Source organism: Heterodontus francisci, chromosome 12 (assembly GCF_036365525.1).
Source record: "Heterodontus francisci isolate sHetFra1 chromosome 12, sHetFra1.hap1, whole genome shotgun sequence".
Taxonomy (NCBI): domain Eukaryota; kingdom Metazoa; phylum Chordata; class Chondrichthyes; order Heterodontiformes; family Heterodontidae; genus Heterodontus; species Heterodontus francisci.
Genome location: NC_090382.1, coordinates 60927866 through 60952602, shown reverse-complemented (window position 1 = coordinate 60952602; position 24737 = coordinate 60927866). Strand labels below are relative to the sequence as shown.

The 24737-nt window shown below is 42.2% G+C and overlaps 1 protein-coding gene across 1 annotated transcript in view; it reads right to left on the bottom strand.

The window, feature by feature from the left end:
- Positions 1-24737, bottom strand: part of unc5a (unc-5 netrin receptor A) — a 312917-nt gene that overhangs the window by 70106 nt on the left and 218074 nt on the right. The window contains exon 11 of the mRNA XM_068043091.1: positions 19320-19553. Within this exon, the coding sequence (XP_067899192.1) occupies positions 19320-19553 (234 nt within the window). The remainder of the gene's footprint in view (positions 1-19319; positions 19554-24737) is intronic.

Here is a 24737-nt window from a genome sequence, read left to right as displayed (position 1 = left end):
CCTCTGTCATTCAATTGAGTGGGACTGCCCTTGCCTGGTTCCACTCCTACCTGTCCAATCCTAGCCAAAGAATCTCCTGCAATGGCTTCCCTTAACATCCCTGTGCCATTAGCTCTGGAATCCCTTAAACATCTATCCCTTGCCCCCTCCTATTTCTCATTACATGATGCTCAAAACCTGATGTCAGGTTTCACATGTACCCTGATGACACCTAATGCCTGCCTCTCTTAATCCCTTCACTGCCTTTGTGTTATCAGCCTGCTTGTCTGACATCCAGACCGAGATGAGCTAAAATTTTCTCCAGATAAGAATTGCAAAGACTGAAGCCATTGTCTTCAATCCTCATCACAAACTCTGTTCCCTTGCCATTTATTCTGTCCCCCCAAAGACTTGCATTTATATAGCACCTCTGTCTCAGACAGAGCCAGAATGTTCAAACCCTTTGCGTCCTATTTGACCCTGAGCTAAGCTTCTGGCCCCATCGTCTCCATCACAAAAAATGCCAACTTCCACCTCTGAAAGATCATCCATCTCTGCTCTTGCTTCAGCCATCTGATGCTAAACTCTCATCCATTCTTTTATTACCTTCAGATTCAACAATTCCAATGCTCTGCTGGTCAGCCTCCTGACCTCTATCATCCATTAACAAGAGCTGATCAAAATTCAGCTTTTCGTATCCTAACCTGCAGCAAAGTCCTGATCACCCAATACCCCATTCTCACTGACCTACACTGGCTCCTGGTTCACCAATTCTGCATATTTAAAATTCTCATCTCATGTTAAAGTCTCTTCATGGCCTTACCTCTCTCTGTCACTGTAGTCTCTTCTAGCCCTATATCCTCAGTGTTCCTCCTACTCTGGCCTTCTGTGCAAGCTCCACTCCCTTCACATCACCATTAGCTGCCGTGCCTTAGGCCATTTAAAAAAACAAGAAAGACTTGCATTTATATAGCACCTTTCATGACCACTAGATGTCCAAAGCGCTTTACAGCCAATGAAGTACTTTTGAAGCATAATCACTGTTGTAATGTAGGAAACGTGGCAGCCAATTTGTTCACGGCCAGCTCCCAGAAACAGCAATGAGATAATGACCAGATAATCTGTTTTTGTGATGTTGATTGAGGTATAAATATTGGCCAAGACCAGGGATAACACCCCTGCTTTTCAAAATACTGCCATGGAATCTTTTATGGCCACCTGATAGGACAGACAGGGCCTTGGTTTAACATCTCATCTGAAAGATGGCATTTCTAACAGTGCAGCACGCTCTCAGAAGTGGACCAGAATATCAGCCTTGATTTTTTGCTTAAGTCCTAGAGTGGGACTTGAACCCACAACTCTCTGATACAGAAGAGAGAGTGCTACCAACTGAGCTACGGCTGACACAATTAGAGCCCTAAGAGTTGGAATTCCCTCTCTAAACCTCTCTGCTAGCCACCTGTATCTTTTTCAAGACCCTCTTTACCACTGACCTCTTTTACAAAGCTTTTAGACACCCATCCTAATATCTCCTTTTTTGGTTCAGTGTCAATCTTTGTCTTGTTACTCTTCTGTAAGGTGCCTTGGGATGTTCACTATTATCATGCAGGCCCCCACCTGCCAGGAATGAGGCATATTAATTTTGCCACATGGACATTAAATTTCAAATTGTTGCTGGGAAGAAGAGAAGGCCTGTTACAAGGGTTGCAGGCCCCTGGCTGGAAAGACATTTTTGCATATTAATAGACAGTGCTTGTAGACAAAGGAGCTATTCCCTGCTCCAATTCAATCCACAAACAGATGTGGTCAGACCAGTTAGTCACATGACAGTTTTGAACTGAGTGTTTGAACTGGCAGACAGCTCTTGGCTCCTGGATTGAAAAGACCTCTCCTGGCTGGCTCACCATAGCCGCTCCTGTCTGCTCCCATCTCCTTTTCACTGAACTCCAAAAACACGCTGAAGACACATGAACCCCAAGAGTGAAAAGTCTCCTACAGTGAATAAGGTTTAAGAAGAATACTCGGCCCCAATGAAAAGCAAGATTCACGTACAAACAAGGACTCTCCGGTGAGCTTGAAGAACTGTAACAACAACTCTTCAGATATTGCCTCAAAACTTTGCACTTTAGTTTTTCTTCTATTCTTTTCTGTCTCTATTTGCATGTGTGTATCATGGGTGCGTTGTGTATCTGTAGGCGTCAACCAAATTAAAGTTTAAGTTTAATAAAATTTCACCTTTCTTCTTTAAACCTGAGAAAGCCTGTTGGTGCTGGTTTCTTTGCCTTATAATTGGAAAGCGGTGAACAAGGATTCACCAAGGGGGAGCTAAAAACACTGTGTGTTTAAAAATAAAACCCTGTTACAGTAAGACCAGGTGAAGGCTGAAAGGGAACCCTAGACCTCTTTCTCACCTGGTCGCAACATTATGTTAAAGGCAAGCTGTAATTTCTAAAAATAAATCCAGCCAGGTGATTTGCAAACATATTCCAAAATTCTGAATACAAAATATAGGTGCACCTTTCAGTGGCACTGAGTGCTACTCTGTTTTTTTCAGTGAAAATGACATTGGATTCCCTATTGAAACAATTGGATCCTGATTCAAAAACAACAATGTGGCTCCTACCAGCTTTGGGCAGGTGTTTGAGCTGCCCTTATGAACGGCAGCAGGCCCATCAGGAGTGGAAATGGGGCAGTAAGTGCAGGCTTGCGATTTTTGGAATGCTACTGCTATGTTTCTGCGCTGAGTAGCCAGTTAGAGGTCAGACCCAAGACTATCCTACAATGAGTTTGGAATTTCTTAGATGATTAATGTTTTGAAATTTTTCCCCCAAATTAGATTGAGTAGTGTTTAGTTGGTCATTATCTGCTGTCAATTAACTAGACACCTTATGCCAGCTGTTTAATGCAGCAATATGGGTATCAGAAGTGTCAATAAGTCCATTGGTATAATTTTTAGACATCAAAAATACTTTTAAAAGGGAAGAAAATTGTGATAGCAGAACATCTTAGCATTTTGTCACTGCGTTATACAAGCACACTGCCAATTTGGTGTGCAAATAACTGAAGAATTATAAGTCTGCTTGTATATTATACTGTCGATGATATTAATTTATTCAAAATTTATGTTATTTTAATTCTCATACTTATAATGCAATAAAAATGATTCATGTTTCAGTAATGTATGAGGTATTGTGATAATTCAAAGGCTTTCAAAATTATCAAGTAAATGCAATGGATTACTACCTGAAATGCATGATTGTAAGTATGCTGTAATCAGCAGTTATAAGACAATCATTGCACAGCATTGATATAAATAATGCAAATTATTTCAAGCTGTACCACTCAGTCATATCTAGCTATATGAACAATTTTTAGTTGTTAATGGCACTATTGTGTATAGAGGTGGATAAATGGATGGTAATTTAAGGGAAAAAGGAATATCCCACAACAGTATATTATTACAGTCTTGATCAAATTTGAATATGTTGTTCTTTCAGCAGATTGGAAACAATCCATGTGATTATCACTGAGGAAACCATGTCTGAGGCAGCCTAATTAATTAAGAGACAGCAATGTGAAATTGGAAGATAATTGCTATTGCCAGTAACTTTCCTGTTTTACAACAGGGCCTAACATAATCAACCAGCAAGACAGGCCAGTACTATAATGTGTCGTACCATCTTTCTGCACTAAAGCATTGCAGGATATGATTTTGCCTCTAATAATTGTCATACATGTATTTTGCAATCAGCGGCAAAACAATTTTGCTCGCCACTGAATTCAAAGAAAGCTGTCCATAAAGGTCTAGCAATGTGTGCAGCATAATTTTACTCTTTCCCAATGCAGCTTAATTATGGCGCCGATTCAAGGAGTTTCCTTGGCATGCAGCAGCAGTGATGTCAGCAAGCAGGGAAGCAGCCAAACACAATGAAGTATTCATGTAGAGCAAACCAGGAAGCCATTTAAATTTGGAAGTAAGATTTGAATTGAATTAGTAATCAAACGTGCGCTATTTCAGGTTTGTTTACAAATGCCAAAATATAATTAATTTGGCTGATGATCAGTTGCATTTCCAATTGTACAGCACAGAAAAAATTAAAGATTAGATGCCTGTCAACAAAATAAAAACAAAGGGAAGGTCAATACTAACGCTCTGACACTCAGTACTAATAGCTCATTGGGCAATTACCAAAATACTCCATATTCAAGAAGTATGATAAAGACATTTGGTTACCAAAATTTTCTCCACATGACTCTTCAAATCTGCTACAAATTGTGGGTCTGTGCCAGATATCTTTGAGTTCAGTTCCATCAGTCTTTCATGTATTGTGCATCCCTAATGATGATAGGAAGATAGGGATAGGAGTTGACCCTTCAGCCCCTCGAGCCTGTTCCATGATTCAGTTAGCTTTTGGCTGATCTGTACCTTAATGCTATTTACTTGTCTTTACCCCATATCCCTTGATATCCTTCCCACGCCCTCACCCCACCCCCCCTCAAAAACTTTCATCAATCTCAATCTCAAAAATTTCAATTTCAATTCAACATCCGCAGCCTGTTGAGGAGTGATTTCTAGAGTCCACCACCCTTTGAATGAAAAGGTTTTTCCTGATTTCACTTTTTATTGGCCTGGTTGTAATTTTAAGATTATGGCTTTCCCTGCCAGAGGAAATAGTTTCTCTGTACCTACAGAGAATAGTGGTTAAAGGATGTTTTTCAGACTGGAGTTCCCCATTGGTCGGGGTTAGGACCTTTGCTGTTCCTGATATATATTAATGACCTGGACCTCAGTGTACAGGGCACAGTTTCAAAATTTGTGAATGATACAAAAGTTGGAAACATTGTGAACTGTGAGGACAATAGTGTAGAACTTCAAAAGGACATAGGTTGGTGGAATGGGCGGACAAGTAACAAATGAAATTTAATGCAGAGAAATGTGAAGTGATTAATTTTGGTAGGAAGAATGTGGAGAGACAATATAAAATAAAGGGTGCAATACTAAAGGGGGTGCAGGAGCAGAGGGACTTGGGTGTATATGTGCATAAATCATTGAAGGTGGCAGGACAGGTTGAGAGCGCAGTAATAAAGCATACAATATCCTAGGCTTCATCATTAGTGGCATAGAGTAAGAAAGTAAGGAAGTTATGTTAAACTTGTATAGAACACTGGTTCTGCCTGAACTGGAGTATTGTGTCCAGTTCTGGGTGTCACACTTTAGCAAAGATGTGAAGGTATTAGAGAGAGTACAGTAAAGATTCACGAGAAAAGTTCCTTATCCCTGGAAACAGTTACGTGGATAGATTGGAGAAGTTGGGACTGCTTTCCTTGGAGAAGGTTGAGAGGAGATTTGATAGAGGTGTTCAATATCATGAAGGGTTTCGACAGAGTAGATAGGGAAAAACTCTTCCCATTGGTGGAACGATTGAGAACAAGAGGTCACAGATTTAAAGTAATTGGCAAAAGAAGCAAAGGTGAGATGAGGAAAATCTTTTTCACACAATGAGTGGTTAGGATCTGGAATGCAGTACCTGAGAGTTCATGGAGGTAGATTCAATCGAGGCATTCAAGAGGGAATTGGATTGCTATCTGAAAAGGAAGAACGTGCAGGGCTAAGGGAAGAAGGTAGGGGAGTGGCACTAGGTAAATTGTCTTTCAGAGAGCCAACGCAGACACGATAGGCCAAATGGCCTCCTTCTGTGCTGCAATGATTCTGTGATTCTGTGATACCGTATCAACTCCCTTTATCATTTTAATGACCTCAAAAAGATCACCTTTCTAAAGATAAGAGGATTAAGCCTGTGACCAGTGGTGTACTGCAGGGATTGGTGCTGGGACCCTTGCTGTTTGTAGTGTACATTAATGAATATAGGAGGTATGATCAGTATGTTCGCAGATGACACAAAAATTAGTGGTGTCGTAAATATTAAGGATGAAAGCCTTAGATTCCAGGACGATATAGATGGGCTGGTAAGATGGGCAGAGCAGTGGTAAATGGGATTTAATCCTGAGAACTGTTCTGATGAAGGATCATTGACCTGAAACGTTAATTCTGCTTCTCTCTCCACAGATGCTGCCAGACCTGCTGAGTATTTCCAGCATTTCTTGTTTTTATTTCAGATTTCCAGCATTTGCAGTATTTTGCTTTTATATAAGGGAATATACAATGTGTGTAGGACCCTAGGAAGTACAGAGGATCAGAGGGACCTTGGTGTACTTGTCCATAGATCACTGAAGACAGCAGCACAGGTAGATAAGGTGGTTAGGAAGGCATATGGGATACTTACCTTTATTAGCCGAGGCATTGAATATAAGAGCAGGGAGGTTATGATGGAACTGTATAAAACACTAGTTAGGCTACGGCTGGAGTACTGTGTACAGTTCTGGTCGCCATACTATTTAGAAGGATGTGATTGCACTTTAGAGGGTGCAGAGGAGATTCACTAGGATGTTGCCTGGGCTGGAGCATTTCAGCTATGAAGAGAGACTGGATAGGCTAGGGTTGTTTTCCTTAGAACAAAGAACAAAGAACAGTATAGCACAGGAACAGGCCATTCGGCCCTCCAAGCCTGCGCCGATCTTGATGCCTGCCTAAACTAACGCCTTCTGCACTTCCGGGGCCCATATCCCTCTATTCCCTTCCTATTCATATATTTGTCAAGATGTCTCTTAAACGTTGCTATCATATCTGCTTCTACCACCTCCCCTGGCAGCAAGTTCCAGGCACTCACCACCCTCTGTGTAAAAAACTTGCCTCGCACATCCCCTCTAAACTTTGCCCCTCACACCTTAAACCTATGTCCCCCAGTAACTGACTCTTCCACCCTGGGAAAAAGCTTCTGACTATCCACTCTGTCCATGCCGCTCATAACTTTGTAAACCTTTATTATGTCGCCCCTCCACCTCCGTCGAGGAGAGCAGGGAAGGCTGAGGGGAGACCTGATTGAGGTATACAAAATTATGAGGGGTATAGATAGGGTAGAAAGGAAGAAAGTTTTTTCCTTAGCAGAGGTGTCAATAACCAGGGGGCATAGATTTAAGGTAAGGGGCAGGAGGTTTACAGGGGATTTGAGGAAAACGTTTTTCACCCAGATGGTGGTTGGAACCTGGAACACACTGCCTGAAGGAGTGGTAGAGGCAGGAACCCTCACAACATTTAAGAAGTATCTAGATGTGCACTTGAAATGCCATAGCATACAAGGTTACGGGCCAAGTGGTGGAAAATGGGATTAGAATAGATAGGTGCTTGATGGCCGGCATAGACATGATGGGCTGAAGGGCTTGTTTTTGTGTTGTATAACTCTATGACTCTAAGAATGTACATCTGGTTGTACAAAAGCAATGACATAGTTTTAATAATAAACTGGATATTGTAATCTTTCATGTGGCCTGGGAGTAGCTCAAATTGGGCAGATCTGGGTTACAATGAGGTCAGTGAAAGAAATTTGTAACAGCTATTTTGAGGGAGGACCCATGTGTTCACCTATCCTGTCTTCCATTGCTACCGATCTGAATCAGAAGTTTGAAGCTTTATTTCTGATCCTCTTCAGCTCTCTGAATCCTAGCATTGACCAGTAGGTCTGCCAATTAAACCAGCTACTGCTCCCCAGGTAAACACTCCAAGAAGCTATGGTCTGAGATCCCCAAAGAACAAACAATATTCTGACATCAGAAACTTCATTTTCCTTCACTAAACCACCTGAAAATATGTGGTATAATGACAGAAAATCAAGTGATGAGGCTTACCACTACATCTTCAAACCTAAGAGCATGATGCCCTTCCATGCTAGCACAGAAATAGGCCACTTGCCCCTTGACTGCCCCACTGTATGTGAACAAGAGTGAAACTCCCAACTTCCCTGCCTTCTACCAGTACTGTCACCGACCAGGGACTACCAGGGTGGCAGACCTCAGGACATCAACAAAAGTGGCTTATCTCCCTCTGTTCACCGGGAAGAATCAAAGACTTTCTAGCACAATGGGTATAAGGTGTTTTCTGATTGCTGAGAAAAATGGATGAATTGCTTTTTGTTGATAATCTTTGTGGAAAAAGTACTTTTATTTGCATATTAACCTCTTTAGTTTAGGTGCTTTTTTAAATAACACCTGAGAAAATCTTTTGCTTTAAATGTTGAAGTTCTAAAGCAGCTACTTTTACAAATCTTTTCTATGTGTCATGCAGACTCCCATCTGCCAAGAATGAGGCATTATAATTTTGTCATATGAACATTGATTTTAAACTGTTGCTGGAGTGAAGAAAGGACTTGTTAAAAAATCACCAGACACTTGGCTGGAAAAACATTTACATATTAACAGCCAGTGCTTGGAGAGACAAAGGACTATTTGCTGGTCCACTTAACCCAAAATAGACTGTGATCACCAGACACTGAAGGTGAGGAAGCTCACTTTCCAGGTTGACTGCTAAGATGGCAGAATCCACAAACAGAAGTGGTCAAACCAGCTAGTCACATGACTAACCTGCTGGGAAACCTGGATTTTTTGAACTAGCCACAGGACAGTTTGAATTCAGAAGGCAGTTTTGAACTGGAACCTGAAACAAGAAAGCCTCTTTCTCTCTTTCGCTTTCTCCCAAGCCACCGAACCCACGGAAGACACGTAAACGTCAAGAGAGAAAGGACTCCGACCTTGAAACAAGTTGAAGCGTGCACTGGGCCCCAATGAGTTGCAAGTCTGACCGGCAACCAAAGACATCACAGCAAACTCACAGGACAGTAAAATAGAAACCCGTCTATTGCTTCAAACTTTTCCACTTCATTCTTTTCTACTTTTCTATCTCTATCTGCATGTGTGTTTATCGTCTTTGCATGCCAGCGTGGTTGCGTCGCATATTCGTAGTCGGTAACCGGATTACAGTTTAAGATTAATAAAATTCTACCTCTCTTATTTAAAATCTAAGAAAACCTGTCTGAATTGATTTCTTTGCCTCACAATTGGAGCAGTGAACAAGGATTCACTAAGGGGGAGCTGAAGCACGGTGTTTTTTAAAAAATTAAACCCTGTTACGGTTAAACCAGGAAAAGGCTAAGAGGGAACCCCTAGATCACTCTCACCTGGTTATAACAGAAATTTGGGGACTACTGTCTGGGATTTGACTCACAGATAAACGAGCAAAATTGGAAGTGGGAAGCCAAATTGTTCCCAAGCAAAAAAGGAGAAAAGATTTCAATAGAGGTTTTCTTGTGGTTGTGTGTGCTATAATACTAACGTGTCTTCGACTGAAGCTACTAGCTCCCCAAGCCAGGGTGAAGTAACTGGGGATAACTTAAAAGCACTGTCTATGGAGGAGTTGAGGAAAATGGCTGAGCAGTGTGGGATCACTGTACATGGCAAGGCTAGGAAGTCTGAACTCCTAAGGCTAGTGGCCAACCATTTTTCCCTTGAATCTGAAGAAACAGAAGCAGGGTTGGAAATAGACTCTGACAGGGTATTGCTGGCAAAGATACAATTGGAACAGAGGAAACTTGAATTTGAGGAAAGAGAGAGAGCGAAATAAAGAACCTTCCAGAAAGAATGCGAAGAGAGAGACCTGAAGCAGCTTGAGTTAACTAGGGGGCGACAGAGTAACCCCAGTGAAAGCATGGCCAATATGGAAGAGTGTAATTCAGGGCTGGGTACAGAATTGTTAAAATTCTCCCAACTGATTCCAAATTCAATGAGAGAGACATGGAAGTGTTTTTTGTGTCTTCTGAAAAAACTGGCAAGGCAGTTAAAGTGGCCAGCTGAGGCTTGGGGCTGGATTTTACCTTAGGCGGATGGGAATTTGCCACCGACGTAAAAGTTGGTGGCAAACCTGCTTCCACCGAGGCCGGGGATCCGTCCCATATTTTATGGGTCCCTCGGCTTTAATTGTCCCGAGGTGGGACTTCCACCCGCTTGAGGGAGGAAGTCCCGCCTCAGTGAGCTGCCGGCCAATCAGTGGGCTGGCAGCTCTTAGTATCAGCAGCACCACCGGGAGCGGTGGCCACTGCTGGGACTGCAGCCCAGCTGACCAGATGGATCTAAGAGTGACGGTAAGTTGGGCATGCCTCACCAGGCAGATACGTGATACGTGATACACACATGCAGAGAAAGAAAAGAGCAGAAGAAAAATAAAGTGGAAAAGTTTGAGGCAAAATCTAAAGTGTTTTTGTAAGGGGTCTTCAAGCTCATTGTAGAGTCCTTGATTGTAGGTAGATCTTGCTCTTCGTTGCGGCCCAGTATTCTTCGAAAACCTTGTGTGCTGTAGGAGACCTTTCTCTCTTGGGTTCACGTGTCTTCAGTGGATTCAGAGGCGTGTGAAAAAGAGATGGGAGCAGACAGGAAAGAGATCTTCTCAGTCCAGGAGCCAACAGACACTCTGCCTTCAAAATCTCTGTGGCCAGTTCAAAAGAAAACCCTGGAACAGCTAGGTCGTCATGTGACCAGCTGGTCTAACCAACCTGGCCCTGTGGATTGTATCCTCCTTAGCAGGCCCTGGAATGTGCTTCCTCACTTTCATTGTCTGTTAGTATGTAAATGTTTTTTTCCAGCCATGGCTGATCTGTTTAACAAGTCATTTCCTCACTCCAACAACAGTTAAAAATCAATGTACATGACAAAATTATTAAACCTCAATCTTGGCAGGTGGGGTCCTAGCATGACACCACCACACCTAGCAGAATCAACTGTGATTTGAGAAAAGGCGCATTTCATTAAAAGGGTCGAGAGAAAAATGTAACATACAGAAAAAAACATGCATTTCTCTCATTCGTTCCTATTCATTCATAAATCGTAAAACTTATTACAGCCTGTCTTCTCTTGGTGCCAGTGCTACGCTAATTGCCCCCTTTTTGGCATCCCAATAAACATGTGCTTCTTTTTTAGGGAAATCTATTCCATTTGCCCACTTCCTGGGCTGCCTAGGGTCTTTGTTCCTGCTGAGGTAATTTTTTTTTTAAAGAGTCAGTAGTGAGTGGGTCTATCCTGAACTCTCTTTCAGTGCTTTGCTGAGTCATACAAAGGCTTTTGACTTCAGGGGATGGCTGGTTCGCTTTTTTTCTGACTGTAGGGGGAGGAATATTTTTGCTAATCTCCCCTTTGTCCCAGAGGACACTCCTGGCTGCAGGTAATTGTGCAGACTCTACTGCACTCCCCCGTGGCACTTCGACAAGGTGAGATATCACCCTCATGGTTTCTATGCCACCTAGAGATCTTTCTTTGTCTCTGCGGGTTCCTGTAAATGCTGTTAGCAACTCTGGTCGGGTGCTTCTAGTGTCTGTAGTTACATAGGAGGATGTGGGGTCTAACTTTTCACATTTTTCAGGTTTGGCTGACCGGATAGTAAGGGTTTTCATCCGGGATTCCTCCCGGACTTCCTTTAACCTGCCCTCTTGGTCACTTTTTTCCCTTCTCTTTCTAAACTTTTGCTCGCCTGCTGCCTGCCTGTCCCCTTTTGTTCTCAGCGGGGGTCCCTTACAGTTCACCAGCCCTCTGCTGGAGGGTCCTCTTAATACCTGTACAGGACTTAGGGGTGCAGGTTTCACTGTAGCTTGGGGTTTCCCCTCAACTTGGCACATGTGGCAACTCCTGCAATACTCCACCACATCTTTGTGGAGTTTTGGCCAGTCAAACTGTTGTCTTATGCGGGCTTTGGTCTTTTGTATACTGACATGTGCAGCCACTGTAGTCTCGTGGGCTATTCTTAATATTTCGCCCTGGTACCTGGGCGGCACAGTGGTGCAGTGGTTAGCACCGCAGCCTCACAGCTCCGGGTTTGATTCTGAGTACTGCCTGTGCGGAGTTTGCAAGTTCTCCCTGTGACCGTGTGGGTTTTCGTCGGGTACTCTGGTTTCCTCCCACAGCCAAAGACTTGCAGGTTGATAGGTAAATTGGCCATTATAAATTGCCCCTAGTGTAGGTAGGTGATAGGGAATATGGGGTTACTGTAGGGTTAGTATAAATGGGTGGTTGTTGGTCAGCACAGACTCGGTGGGCTGAAGGGCCTGTTTCAGTGCTGTATCTCTAAATAAAAAAAATACCTCTGTAGCACCACTAACTGGTGAACTACTGTCCACTCCTTGCCCTCAGGTCTGTGAGGAGAACTCCATTTCCTCATCAGCACTTCATTCTTAAATAGTAGCAGTCAGGGACTCACTCTGCTTCACATTCAGATTGGGCAGCTTGTACTAACTCTCGCAATATTGGGTCAGCACGCTGAGCTTCAGCTAGGGAAGATCCATTTAATTCATTCCCTGGGTCTCCTACCTTTCCAAAGAAAGTCTCGGACATGCAGACATCATGGTCAATTGCCTGCAGTCTTCTCTGGGTGAGCTGGTTTGATCGTGGCCTGATCCACTACACATTCAGGCACACTGCAGGGGACCGTCTCCTGCCACTGCCCTGTCTCTCTGACCTCCTGCAGTCTCTCTTTCACTACTTGGGGTCTACCACCTTCACCCCTGCCAAATCAGTACCTAGGAGCAGGTCAACCCCATTCACAGGCAAATTAGGGACAATCCCTACGGTCATCGGTCCCGAAAATAGGAATTCAAAAACTCTCTCCCACTCTCAATAAAGACCCATGTAGAGGAGCAGCGGGTTCAGGGAACCTGGCAAACGGCCGTTCTGGCTGATGAGTTTGCTTTAATTTATAAGTCGGTTTCCCAGGTGAGAACTTTTCCTAATCGCCTCCACAAATCCGAAAAGGACAAAAGATGGGAAGGTGATAGGAACCCAGATCTACAGGTACAGGCATACACTGCCCTCCAATACCATTCACCACCATTTTGTTGTTCGTTGTATTCTCTGTGGGAAAGGCCAGGCCTTTTCCCAGTAAAAGGGATCTAGTGGCCCCTGTGTCCCTGAGAATCACTATGGGCTTGCTTGCCCCACTCGAGGGATATAGGGTTACCTTCCCTTCAGACACAAAACCCTGATAACCTTCAGGAGTCCTATTAACTTTTCCTGCACTGGCTGTAGTAAGATTCCTGGCTTGCACTCTTACTGCAGATAAAGCCACAATCGTGCTCTGTGTTTTCTATGAGGGTCCCATCTTCACTGAGCAGGTGTGCCCTGATTAACCTTACCGGTTTTCCCTTTAATTTCCAGCAGTCAGCTTTTAAATGCCCTGCCTTATTACAATAGAAGCACACAGGTCTCCGGGGTCTCACTCTTGCTCACAGTACCTTCTTTTTTGGCTGGAGGAGGGTCCCCAGTTTATCCTGCTTTCTTTTCCCTCCTAGGACTGCCTGGGCTCCTATCACCTTCCCATCCTTTGTCCTTTTCGGATTTGTGGGGGTGATCAGGAAAGGTTCTCCCCTGGAATACTGACTTATAAATTAAACCAAATTCATCGGCCAGAACGGCCGCTTGCTGGGCTCCCTGAACCTCCTGCTGCTCTACATGGGTCTTTATTGAGAGTGGGAGAGAGTGTTTAAATTGCTCAAACAGGATTACTTCTCTGAGATTCTCATTAGCTGAGCTGTGTTTTAAGAGCTCTCAGCCACTGGTCAAAAGCCAGCTGCTTACTTCTTTCTAACTCCAGATAAGTTTGATTCGCTTGTTTTTTGAGGGTTCTAAACTTTTGGCTGTAGGCTTTGGGTACAAATTCATATGCCCCAAGGATAGCATTTTTGGTCAGTTCATAATTTGATGAACTCTCATCTGGCAACAGGGAATAAACCTCATGGGCTTTACTGGTTAGTTTGCTTTGCAATAAGAGAGATGAAGGTTTCAGCTGGCCATTTTAGCTGCTTTGCCAGTTTCTCAAAAGACACAAAAAATGTTTCCACATCTTCCTCATTGAATTTTGGAATTAGCTGGGTGAGTTTTAGCAATTTTGTACCAGCCCTGAATTCTGCTCCTTCATATTGCCCATGCTTTCACTGGGGTTACTCTGTCGCTCCCTAGTTAACTCAAGCCGCTTCAGCTCTCTCTCTTCGGATTCTTTCTGGAATATTCTTTCACTTTCTCTCTCCTCTCTCTCTTGTTCCTTCTCCTGTCGTTCTTTTTATTCACGTTCCTTTTGGAAGGTTCTCTCTTTCTCTTCCCGTTCCTTCCAGAAGGCTCTCTCCCTCTCGCTCTTTCCTGAAATTCAGGTTTCCTCTGCTCCAATTGTATCTTTGCGAACAATGCCCTGTCGGAATCTGCTTCTAACCCTGCTTCTGCTTCTTCAGATTCAAGGGAAAAATGGTTGGCTACTAGCCTTAGGAGTTCAGACTTTCCAGTCTTGCCACGTACGTTGATCCTACACTGCTCAACCATTTTTCTCAACTCCTCCACAGCCATTGCTTTTAACTTATCCCAAGTTACTTCACCCTGGCTTGGGGAGCTACTTGTTTCAGTTGCAGACATGCTAGTATTCAATCACACACAACCACAAGAAAACCTGTATTAACCTTGCTCTTTTTTGATCGGGAACAATTTGGCTTCCCACTTCCAATTTCTCTTGTTTGTGTGTGGGCAAATTCCCGGACGCTAGCACCCAAATTAATGGTATGACCAGGTGAGAAAGGTGTCTAGCGGTCTTTTCCTGTCTTCACCTGGTCTTATTGCAACAGGGTTTAATTTTTAAACACACTATGTTTTTAGTTCCCCTTTGTGAATCCTTGTTTACCACTTTCCAATTATAAGGTAAAGAAATGAGCACAACCAGGTTTTCTCAGGTTTAAAGAAGAAAAGTGAAATTTATTAAACCTTAAACTTAAACTCTAATTCGGTTAATGCCGAAGGATACATGCCATGCCCCACGCTAGAATGCAAACGTGATCTGCATGTGCAAGTAGGGACAGAAAAGAGCAGAAGAAAAATAATTTGGAGAGGTTTGAGGCAATCTCTGAAGAGGGGTTTTTACTGTGCTTTGAACTCGCTGTAGTCCTTGATTGTAGGTAGTCTTGCTTTTCGTTGGGGCCCAGTATTCTTCTTAAACCTTGTTCACTGTAAAATACTTTTCTCTGTTGGGATTCATGTGTCTTCAATGGTTTCTGAAGCTGGTCAGAGCAAGATGAGAGCAGATAGGAGAGAGGTCTTTTCAATCCAGGAGCAAAGAGCTTTCTGCCTTTCAAACACTCTGTGGCAATTAAAAAAAACAGCCAGTTAGTCATGTGACTAAACTGGCCTGACCAGGTTTTCTGTGTATTGGAGAAGTAGGGACTAGGTCCTTTGTTCCAACACTGTCTGCTAGCATGCAAATGTCTTTCCAGTCAGGGGCTTGGCAATTGCTTGTGATCGGCCCTCTTTTATTCCCTGCCACAATTTTAAGTTTTAATGTTCATGTGGTGAAATATTGTGTACGTCAGTCTTGGCAGGTGGGGGTCTGCATGACACCTGCTTTATTACAATGGAAGCACACAGGTCTCCGGGTCTCACACTTGCTCACAGCTGTTCCTTTTTGGCTAGAGGAGAGTCCCCAGTTTATCCTGCTTTCATCTCCCTCCCAGGACTGCTTGGGCTCCTATTACCTTCCCACCCTTTGTCCCTTTCAGGTTTGTGGGGGTGATCAGGAAAAGTTCCTCCCTGGGAATCCAACTTATAAATTACAGCAAACCCTTCAGCCATAACGGCCACTTACTGGACTCCCTGAACCTGCTGCTCCTCTACATAGGTCTTTATTGAGAGTGGGAGAGAGTGTTTAGATTCCTCTAACAGGATTACTTCTCTGAGAGTCTCATAGCTGAGCTGTATTTTAAGAGCTCTCAGCCACTGGTCAAAAGCCAGATGCTTATTTCTTTCAAACTCCAGATAAGTTTGATTAGCTTGCTTCTTGAGGGTCCTAAACTTTTGGCGATAGGCTTCAGGTACTAATTCATATGCCCCGAGGATAGCATTTTTGGTTAGTTCATAATTTGATGAACTCTCATCTGGCAACAGGGAATAAAGCTCATCACAGAAAAGAGCAGAAGAAAAATAAAGTGGAAAAGTTTGAGGCAATATCTGAAGAGTTTTTGTTATGGTTCTTCGAGCTCACTGTAGAGTCCTTGATTGTAGGTAGATCTTGCTTTTCATTGGGGCCCGGTATTCTTCGTAAACCTTATTTGCTGTAGGAGACTTTTCTCTCTTGGGGTTCATGTGTCTTCAGTGGATTCAGAGGCTTATGAGAAAGAGATGGGAGCAGACAGGAGAGAGATCTTCTCAGTCCAGGAGCCAACAGACATTCTGCCTTCAAACTCTCCGTGGCCAGTTCAAAAAAAAACCCTGGAACAGCTAGGTTGTCATGTGACCAGCTGGTCTAACCAGTCCTAGCCCTTTAAAATTGTATCCTCCTTAGCAGGCCCTGGAATGCTCTTCCTAGCCTTCGATGTCGGTTAGTGTGTAAATGTTTTTTTTCCAGCCACAGCTGATCTGTTTAACAAGTCATTTCCTCACTCCAACAACAGTTAAAATCAATGTTCATGACAAAATTAATGTGCCTCAATCTTGGCAGGTGGGGGCCTAGCATGACACCCACTCAGTGAAGAAGAGAACCTAATGGAAAGCACAGCAGAACAAGCTGTGGCTTTAACTGCAGTAAGAGCGAGACCCAGGAAGCTTAATGCTGTGAGTGCAGGAAAATTTAATAGGATTCCTGAAGGTTATTAGGGTTTTGTGTCTGAAGGGAGAGTAACCCCATACCCCTCGAGTGGGGCAACACGCCCATAGTAATCCTCAGGGACATAGGGGCCACTAGATCCTTTTTACTGGGAAAAGGCCTGACCTTTTCCCCAGAGAGTGCAGTAAACTCCAGAATGGTGGTGAATGGTATTGGAGGCCAGTACCTGTGCACTACGTGCATTGGAGTGCGACCTAGTTTCGGGACCAGTGACCATCGGGATTGTCCCTAGTTTGCCTGTGAACGGGGTTGACCTGCTCCTAGGTAATAATCTTGCAGGGATGAAGATAGTAGCTTCCTCAGTAGTGAAAGAGAGACCGCAGGAGGTCAGCGAGACAGGGCCGTGGCAGGATATGGTCCCCTACAGTTTTCCTGAATGTGTAGTGGATCAGGCCATGATCAAACCAGCTCCCCCAGAGGAGACTGAATTAGCACTGCAGGCAGATGGCCATGAGGTCTGTCTGTCTGAGACTTTCTCTGGAAAGTTAGAAGAGCCAAGGAATGAGTTAAACGGATCTTCCATAGCTCAGTGAGCTGACCCAGTGAGAGTTAGCAAAGGCTGCCCAGTCTGAAATTGAAGCAGAGTGAGTCCCTGATTGCTACTATTTAAAGAATGAGGTACTGATGAGGAAACGGAGTTCTCCTCACAGACTTAAGAGCAAGGAGTGGGCAGTGGTTTACCAGCTAGTGGTTCCGCAGAGGTTCCATAGAGAAATAGTAAGAATGGCCCATGAGATTGCAGTGGCTCCACATGCCGGTATATGAAAAATCAAAGCCCGCATAAGACAGCAGTTTGACTGGCCGAAACTCCACAAAGATGTGGTGGAGTACTGTAGGAGTTGCCACATGTGCCAGATTGAGGGGAAAACCCAACCTACAGTGAAATCTGCACCCCTAAGTCCTAAATCGGTCTTTGGATGACCCTCCAGCAGAGGGCTGGTGAACTGTAAGGGAGCCCTGCCGAGAACAAAAGGGGACAGGCAGGCACCAGGCTAGCAACAGGTTAAAAGGGAATGGGGAAAAAGGGACTAAGAGGGCAGGTTAAAGGAAGTCTGGGAAGAATCCCGGATGAAAACCCCTACTGTCCGGTCATCCAACCCCGAAATGTTTGAAAAAGTAGACCCCACATCCTCCTATGTATATGCAGACTCTAGAAGCACCCCACCAGAGTTGCTAACAGCATTTACAGGTACTTGCAGAGACAAAGAAGTCCTCAAGTGGGCCCAGAAACCATGAGGGTGATGCTTCACCTAGTCAAAGTGCCGTACGGGATTGCAGTTGAATCCCGACAAATAGTTGCAAGCAGGAGTGTCCTAGAGGACAAAGGAAGATTAGCAAAGAATCCTCCCACACAGTCAAGGAAAAAGGGAACCAGCCATCCCCTGAGGTAAAAAGCCCTTGCATGACTCATCAAGGCACTGAAGGAGAGTTCAGAGAATCACCCACTGCCGGCACCCATGAGCAGAACTCCAACCTAGGGCTAATTAAACCTAACCCTCCCCCCTGCAGACCTCAAAAAACAAAGACCCCTTTGTCAGTCATGGAAATGTTCAAACTGAAAAAGCTTCCTCAAAAACCACATGTTTATTAGGATGCCAAAACAGGCAGTTTAAAGCAACACTGCTACCAAGAAAAGACAGGCTGTAACAATTGTTAGGGTTCTGAATGAATGAAAGAGATGCATGTGTGTCTTCCTGTCCTTATCTTCTCTCTAGTCCCTTTTAATGAAATGCTCTTTTAAAAAAAAATCATTTCATCCCGCTGGGTTTGGAGGTGTGAGAGAGAGAGAGAGAGAGAGAGGCTTCTTTGTTCCAGGTTCCAGTTCAAAACTGCCTTCTGAATTCAAACTGTCCTGTGGCTAGTTCAAAAAACCCCAGGTTTCCCAGTAGGTTAGGCATGTGACTAGCTGGTTTGACCACTTCTGTTTGTGGATTCTGTCATTGTAGCAGTCATCCTGTAATGTGAGCTTCCTCACCTTCAATGTCTGGTGCTCACAGTCCATTTTGGGTTAAGTGGACCAGCGAATAGTCCTTTGTCTCTCCAAGCACTGGCTGTTAGTATGTAAATGGTTTTCAAGCCAAGTGTCTGGTGATTGTTTAACAACTCCTTTCTTCACTCCAGCAACAGTTTAAAACCAATGTTCAAATGACAAAATTAATATGCCTCATTCTTGGCCGGGTGGGTGGGGGTGGGGGGATCTGCATGACATGGAAAAATGCCAAAATATGTCATTAGGCATTGCAGCTTTGTTTCATGTAAAATAAGTTGCATAATTGGAATCACTTTATCGAATATCAGAAATTATAACCCCAGAAGTAATGCTTATCCTATCAGTAATAGCATATGCTTAGTATTAGACTCAGGTATTCTGAAAATCTCTTGAACAATGAATAATGTACCATGTGTTGACCCAAACAAATTATGGCAAAATTAAATTAAATAACATTGAATTGAATGAATACAGACAATATTAATTAAACTATCCTTTTACATTGCTACATTAGATTTGACTGAAGCCCACAAATCTGAAATAAATACTGTTGCTTTTAACTAGATAAAATGCCAATTTCAAAGTATTTTTAAAAATAAAATATTATTGAATGGCAGTAATTAGTTTCTGGTCAAACAATCGGTGGTAAATTTCACTTTCACTACACCATACATTCTTGCTTAGCTAATTAACACTTGAGTTTTTACTTAGTATGCATAATAACATGATTAATATAATACAGCCTTCTGAAAACAATAGGCTTGTCTGAAATTTGGATTAATCGGTTACCTTCAGTGCATTTTGAGTATCTTCCAGACAATAAACCCGTATGCTATACTCCAATGATGTGCATGTTCCTGGTGCAAACAGAACTAGCCTTAGGCGCTTTGCTGCAGTCATATTCAATGATTCACCAACGAGGGTGTATTTGCCCAGTGTCTCAGTAAATACATGGGACATCTGACCATCAAGCTGGCAATAATAGGGATTAGAAGGAATTTCTTTCCCCAAATGTAATACCTCCTGTGGAAAGAAAAAAAATTAGAAAAATATTTATGACATGTAAATGTAATAAAACTTATCATTGTCAACCATGCACATGCTGTAGAGTACGATGGGCAGAAACTGCTTGTTTAACAGACATGAACATCACTCTACACTACACTAACATCTATGTTGATATGTATGCTCAATATATTTATACATTTGCTTTGAAATGAATTTGAGCCAGTGGTTGACTTATTTGTTGTGCTAAGAGTCAGATAATCAGATATTAGACACTTTAATTTTCAAATATTTTTTAAATTAAATAGCTGAAAGGATTGACAGTGAATAAGGTAACATTGAACTGAGTCGTCCATTCTTATTTTAGGATTTATTCTAATAAACAGCAAGTTAGGGTTAGGATTAAATCATATTATGTCTCAGCACCAACAACAATAATTTTCTGATTAAGGAATGTTGTTCATTTGTTTTCAAATTTTCTTCCATTACTTTCCTGAGAGTACTGGGTGTTGCTGACTTACAGTTCCAGATGTGTTGGCAGTGTTCCAGTACCTTACCCAAATGGCTATTTTTCCACATGCTACAGTAAGTGCTGATCTGCTATTTGACTGTGGATGTCATACAGCAGTACAAGATCTTGTTCTCACTTGACATCCACACATATCCACTTTCCAGAAAAAGTTGTTAGATATTAGTCAGGAGCATAAATCTGGCTGACTTTTCTGTTCCTGAGTTCAGACATACTGAGGCTAATTATGATAATCTAACCTTGCCCTCACTGAAATGAGCTAATTCAGCATGGGAATCAGAATGGCGATCAAACCTGGGACCCTCTGGTCTCAGGGGCTCAGTATTACATCGGCTGGCTTTTACTCACTCGGCTTTTAGGGAAACTGTTAATCAATTCTGACTGAACTGCACAATAGAAAGAAAGGTTTGCATATAGATCAAATATTAACACTTGGGTCAGCTGTAACATTATCGCCTCTTGGTCAAAAGGTGATAGATTTGAGACCCATTCCAGAGTCTTGAGCACATAATCTAAGCTGACACTTCAGTGTGAGAGAAAGCTGCACTGCCAGAGATGCTATCCATTTGGATTGGATGTTAACTGAGGCCTTTTCTATCCCCTCTGTTGAACATAAAAGACCACATGGTACTATTTGAAGAGAGCAACAGAGTTCTCCTGCTGTCCTGATCATCATTTATCTCTCAACCAACATAATTAAAATAATCTGGTCATTTATCTTTGGGACCTTACTTTGCACAAATTAATTGCTGTGTTTGCCTACATTACACAACTGATCACACTTCAAAAGTACTTAAATGGCTGTGAGGTGCCTGATGATGTGAACGGAGTTTGCTCAATGCCCATTTCTTTCTACACCAATATTCTCAGAAAAATCTCAAAATGCTACAAACAATGAATTCCTTTAGAAACGTAATGTTGGTTTTTAGGTAAGCCTTTTGCACATGAAAAGATTCTACAAGCAGATATTAGATAAATGACCAATATATTTGCTTTTGATGGTATTGGTTGAGGGAAGAATGTTGGCTTAGTCAGCTGCAGAATTCCACCTCTTCTTCAAAGATTGTCATGGGATCTGTAACACCCACCTTAACCACTGAAGCATTCGAACAGGCAACCAGTCCTCAGTTTAATGTTACTAAGGATGGTATCTCTGAAAATGTAGCATTCCCCCTTAGTATTGTACATCGGAGGTATTTTAGAGGTAGAGCTTTATTTTATTGATTGCAAAAGTGATGTAAAAGTGAGTGGAGTGGCGTTGGCATGGAACTCTGCATCATAATGTTGAGTCCGTATTTTAAAATGCTGGACGGCAAGTGAAGCGTGAATGGCTTGCGCTTCTGGAAAACTGGCAATTGAGAGCTAGTTAAGGTGATTTAAACATGAATCACAAATAAACATAAAATCAGTATTTTACAAGCCCATTCAAATTTATGGAGAGTGCAGGGGGCCATGGGGCATCAGAGCCTTGGAAGGTATTTAAGGGCAGCAATGGGGTAGCAGCTGAGGTCATTGCTGCATTCAGTAGCCGTGAGGTCAGGCAGTTTGCCTTCACAGGAAGGCTAGTGCAGAAGGCCAGAGTGATTTGCGTCGGGGAGCAGGAGTTCATGTGCCAGGGATTTGGGCTCGAGCCTCCATCATGCCATCTAGCTGTTGGCACGTGGCTCCATTGAGAGGGTGGTGGTGTGGGGTATGTTAAGGAAGCAACTGGCAGAGTGGCCCTTCAGTAGGTCTGAGGCAGGGGGATAAGGAGGTCTGAAGCAGTGTTGTAGTGCTGGTGGCCCTTTAAAGATGGCGCCAGCACATCAGACCATGTCAGCTGATGACACAGCCACTCCCTCCTCCCCACCTCTGGCTGGTAAATGGTCAGCCGTCCATCCCTTCCGTCTGCTGGCCATTAATAGAATGAGATTTTGATGCGATCAGGGATCAGACTGGGAGTGCCAACGCCATCCACTTCCAGTCCTGCCTTCCCATCCTCGCCAATTCACAGAAAATCTTGGACAGAGAAACATACCAGTATCTAGACTATAGCAGCTAAATTTAGAAGCCAAAGCTAACTAAAGGCCAAATTATGTTATTTTAGAAGAAAACAGTAAAATTCAGTTCAAATTAACTACAAGGTAGATCAGAAGTGATAAAAGGCCAAAAGAAAAAAAAATCATAGGTTCTTTTTCTAGATGTTTTAGCAGTAGACAGCAAGCTAAAGAATATCTAGATCCTTTACAGGAGCAAATATTAGACCGGGTTAAGAAATGAAGAATGAATCAACACTTAGACCACTAACAGGGCCAGAGAAATTTCTGTTTCCCGGACAACGAATTTCACCTGCTTTCTGTTTATACATTGTGGTACTAAAAATAACAAGCAATAAAGTTACTCCAAATATCAAGAGTAGTTTTGTTATAATTTTAACCATACAGAACTAAAATACATACTTCAAACACAATTTTATCAAACATGATTTACTTCTGTTTGCTATGTCGTTCTTATAATTCCCTTCTCTCATTGGTCATAATTCTTCCTTTTTACTTTAACTGTACTTTTCCTTATCGATTCCTTTTATAAACTTTATTTTTTTAATAACCAATTTCTCTGATCCCATATTTCCAAAACTTATGGTCCCTGGAGCTTACGTTTTACCTGCTTGTTGGCTTTGTTTACTCTGTCTCCTGACTCTCTGGTGTTCTTTCTGAAGATAATCACATTTTAAAAAAACACATCTGTTTTATTGGCTTCAAATTGCCTTCAAAGGATATTTTCAACCAATAAAAACACCCAGATTTGGAATAGCAACATTGTTGTACCATAGGGACAAACTGATAAATCTTTGATGTGTTTTACATATCACATTAGGAAGAGGGCTACAAAGCAAGTATCTTTGTCAGCAGCCCTTGGAACCCCACAGCACTCAAGTAATTAAACTTCTTCATATCATTTGCAGGGTTATATACCTTCTTCACAGTAGTATTCAGAAGTGATCCTGATCCAATCATTTGTAAACAAATAGATATCAACAAAACACATATTAAGATGAAGTTCAAGGGAATTGAAATTTCTCTGTGCATTATTTTTAGCTGGTTAGTTAATGAGCCAAATTTTGCAGTAGCGGGACATCTAAAAGGCATCTGCTGTTAATTAAGACTTGTTCCTGAAACATTCAACTCAAAACATTTTTAGCTGCTGTGTGTGAGCTAATAACAGCACAGTGAGGGAAACAGGGCATCTGGGATCCGGGTGAACAGGGCAACCTACCTTAACCAATCAGATTGATGGATTGTGAAAGAAACAGTGCAAGGACTGAGAAGGAAATGTAAACTGGAAGGAGTAAATACAATGTTACACCAAGTACAGAAAGAGAAATTAAGAGTGGGAAAACAATTATTGGATTAAAAGAAAGAGAAAAAACAGAAATGAAAAGTATATTTTAATAAAAAAATTACATTTGTAAAATCTCCAATAACAATTAATACCTGAAGGAATGAGACTCAACATTTGTAATAGTTAGCTTTCAGTGCCAGAGAGGTTGATTGGCAGTAATTAAGAATTTTCACATTATTAAAAGGGCCATTATGTTTTGCTTCAAAATGTTGCGCAAACTTTTTAACAAAGTCATTAAGTCGGAGAAATTGTCAGCTTGTCAGCTGCAAGTTCATTTTTTTCAGTATGTGACTTAGTTATTTCACTTGCATCTAGAAATAATGACACTTGGAATTTTAACTCTTACATATGTTAATCCTATTCATTTATGTGTTCGCTATGGTTCATTCATTTGAATGTGTGAATTGTAATTGCGAATTGGCTCCAGTGGGAGTCAAGCCAGGTAAGGTCCGGCTGGACAGAGTGTTTGGATTGGGTTAGGGATTTAAAATATTGTTGGTTTATTTCAGCTTGGTTTTGTGGCCCCAATAGCTGTATTGAAGACATTTCCATAAATCTGTTGTTATGTTCCAATTTGCTACTTCTGTAGTAATGATAATGGTAGATTTTCTGTGGTTCCCACTATCATAAATGGGTGCAACAAAATTGCCCACTGGAAAATCTCAAACACTAGCCAATTTATGTAGATGTTAAGATCTACAAAAGTGAAAATATTACAAACTTCCGTAAAGATGAGAATATACCCCAAAATGTCTAGGTCTGGGATTTAGACCTCTAAATTAATAAGAATACCGTATGTTGAGGACAGCACACCAAAAGTTAATAGCTGAAATGGGTGATGGTTCTGGAGTTTTGCATGATTATCTCTGGGAATCAGGAAGCACCATAAAGAGCTTTCCCTGCAAGGATTAAATGAATGAGGTGCAATCTACAATAAGGTAAATTGTACATAGTGGTTCTAATGGCTTTTCTCATTCCTTACTTTCTTATGTTCTTATTTTGAAATTAGATCATTCTATTAAAGCAGATGAAGAATAGAATTTGGCCAAGAAAAATTCCTGTGTTTGTTTCATAACTACAATAACATGACATTCATTCATTGTTGCTCCTAAAGGATTACGTTGTACATTAAAATAGCCTTAAAGTGTAGAAAACTAAGTCACCTGGTGAAACAGATGTTCAGTGAATAAAAAAAATACTAATATAACTTGAATGCTGTAAAATTATTTGGTGCGTGTGCCCATATTTTCAGTTTTACAGGTACCGTTTCAGGTCCAAAATGGCATTCACAT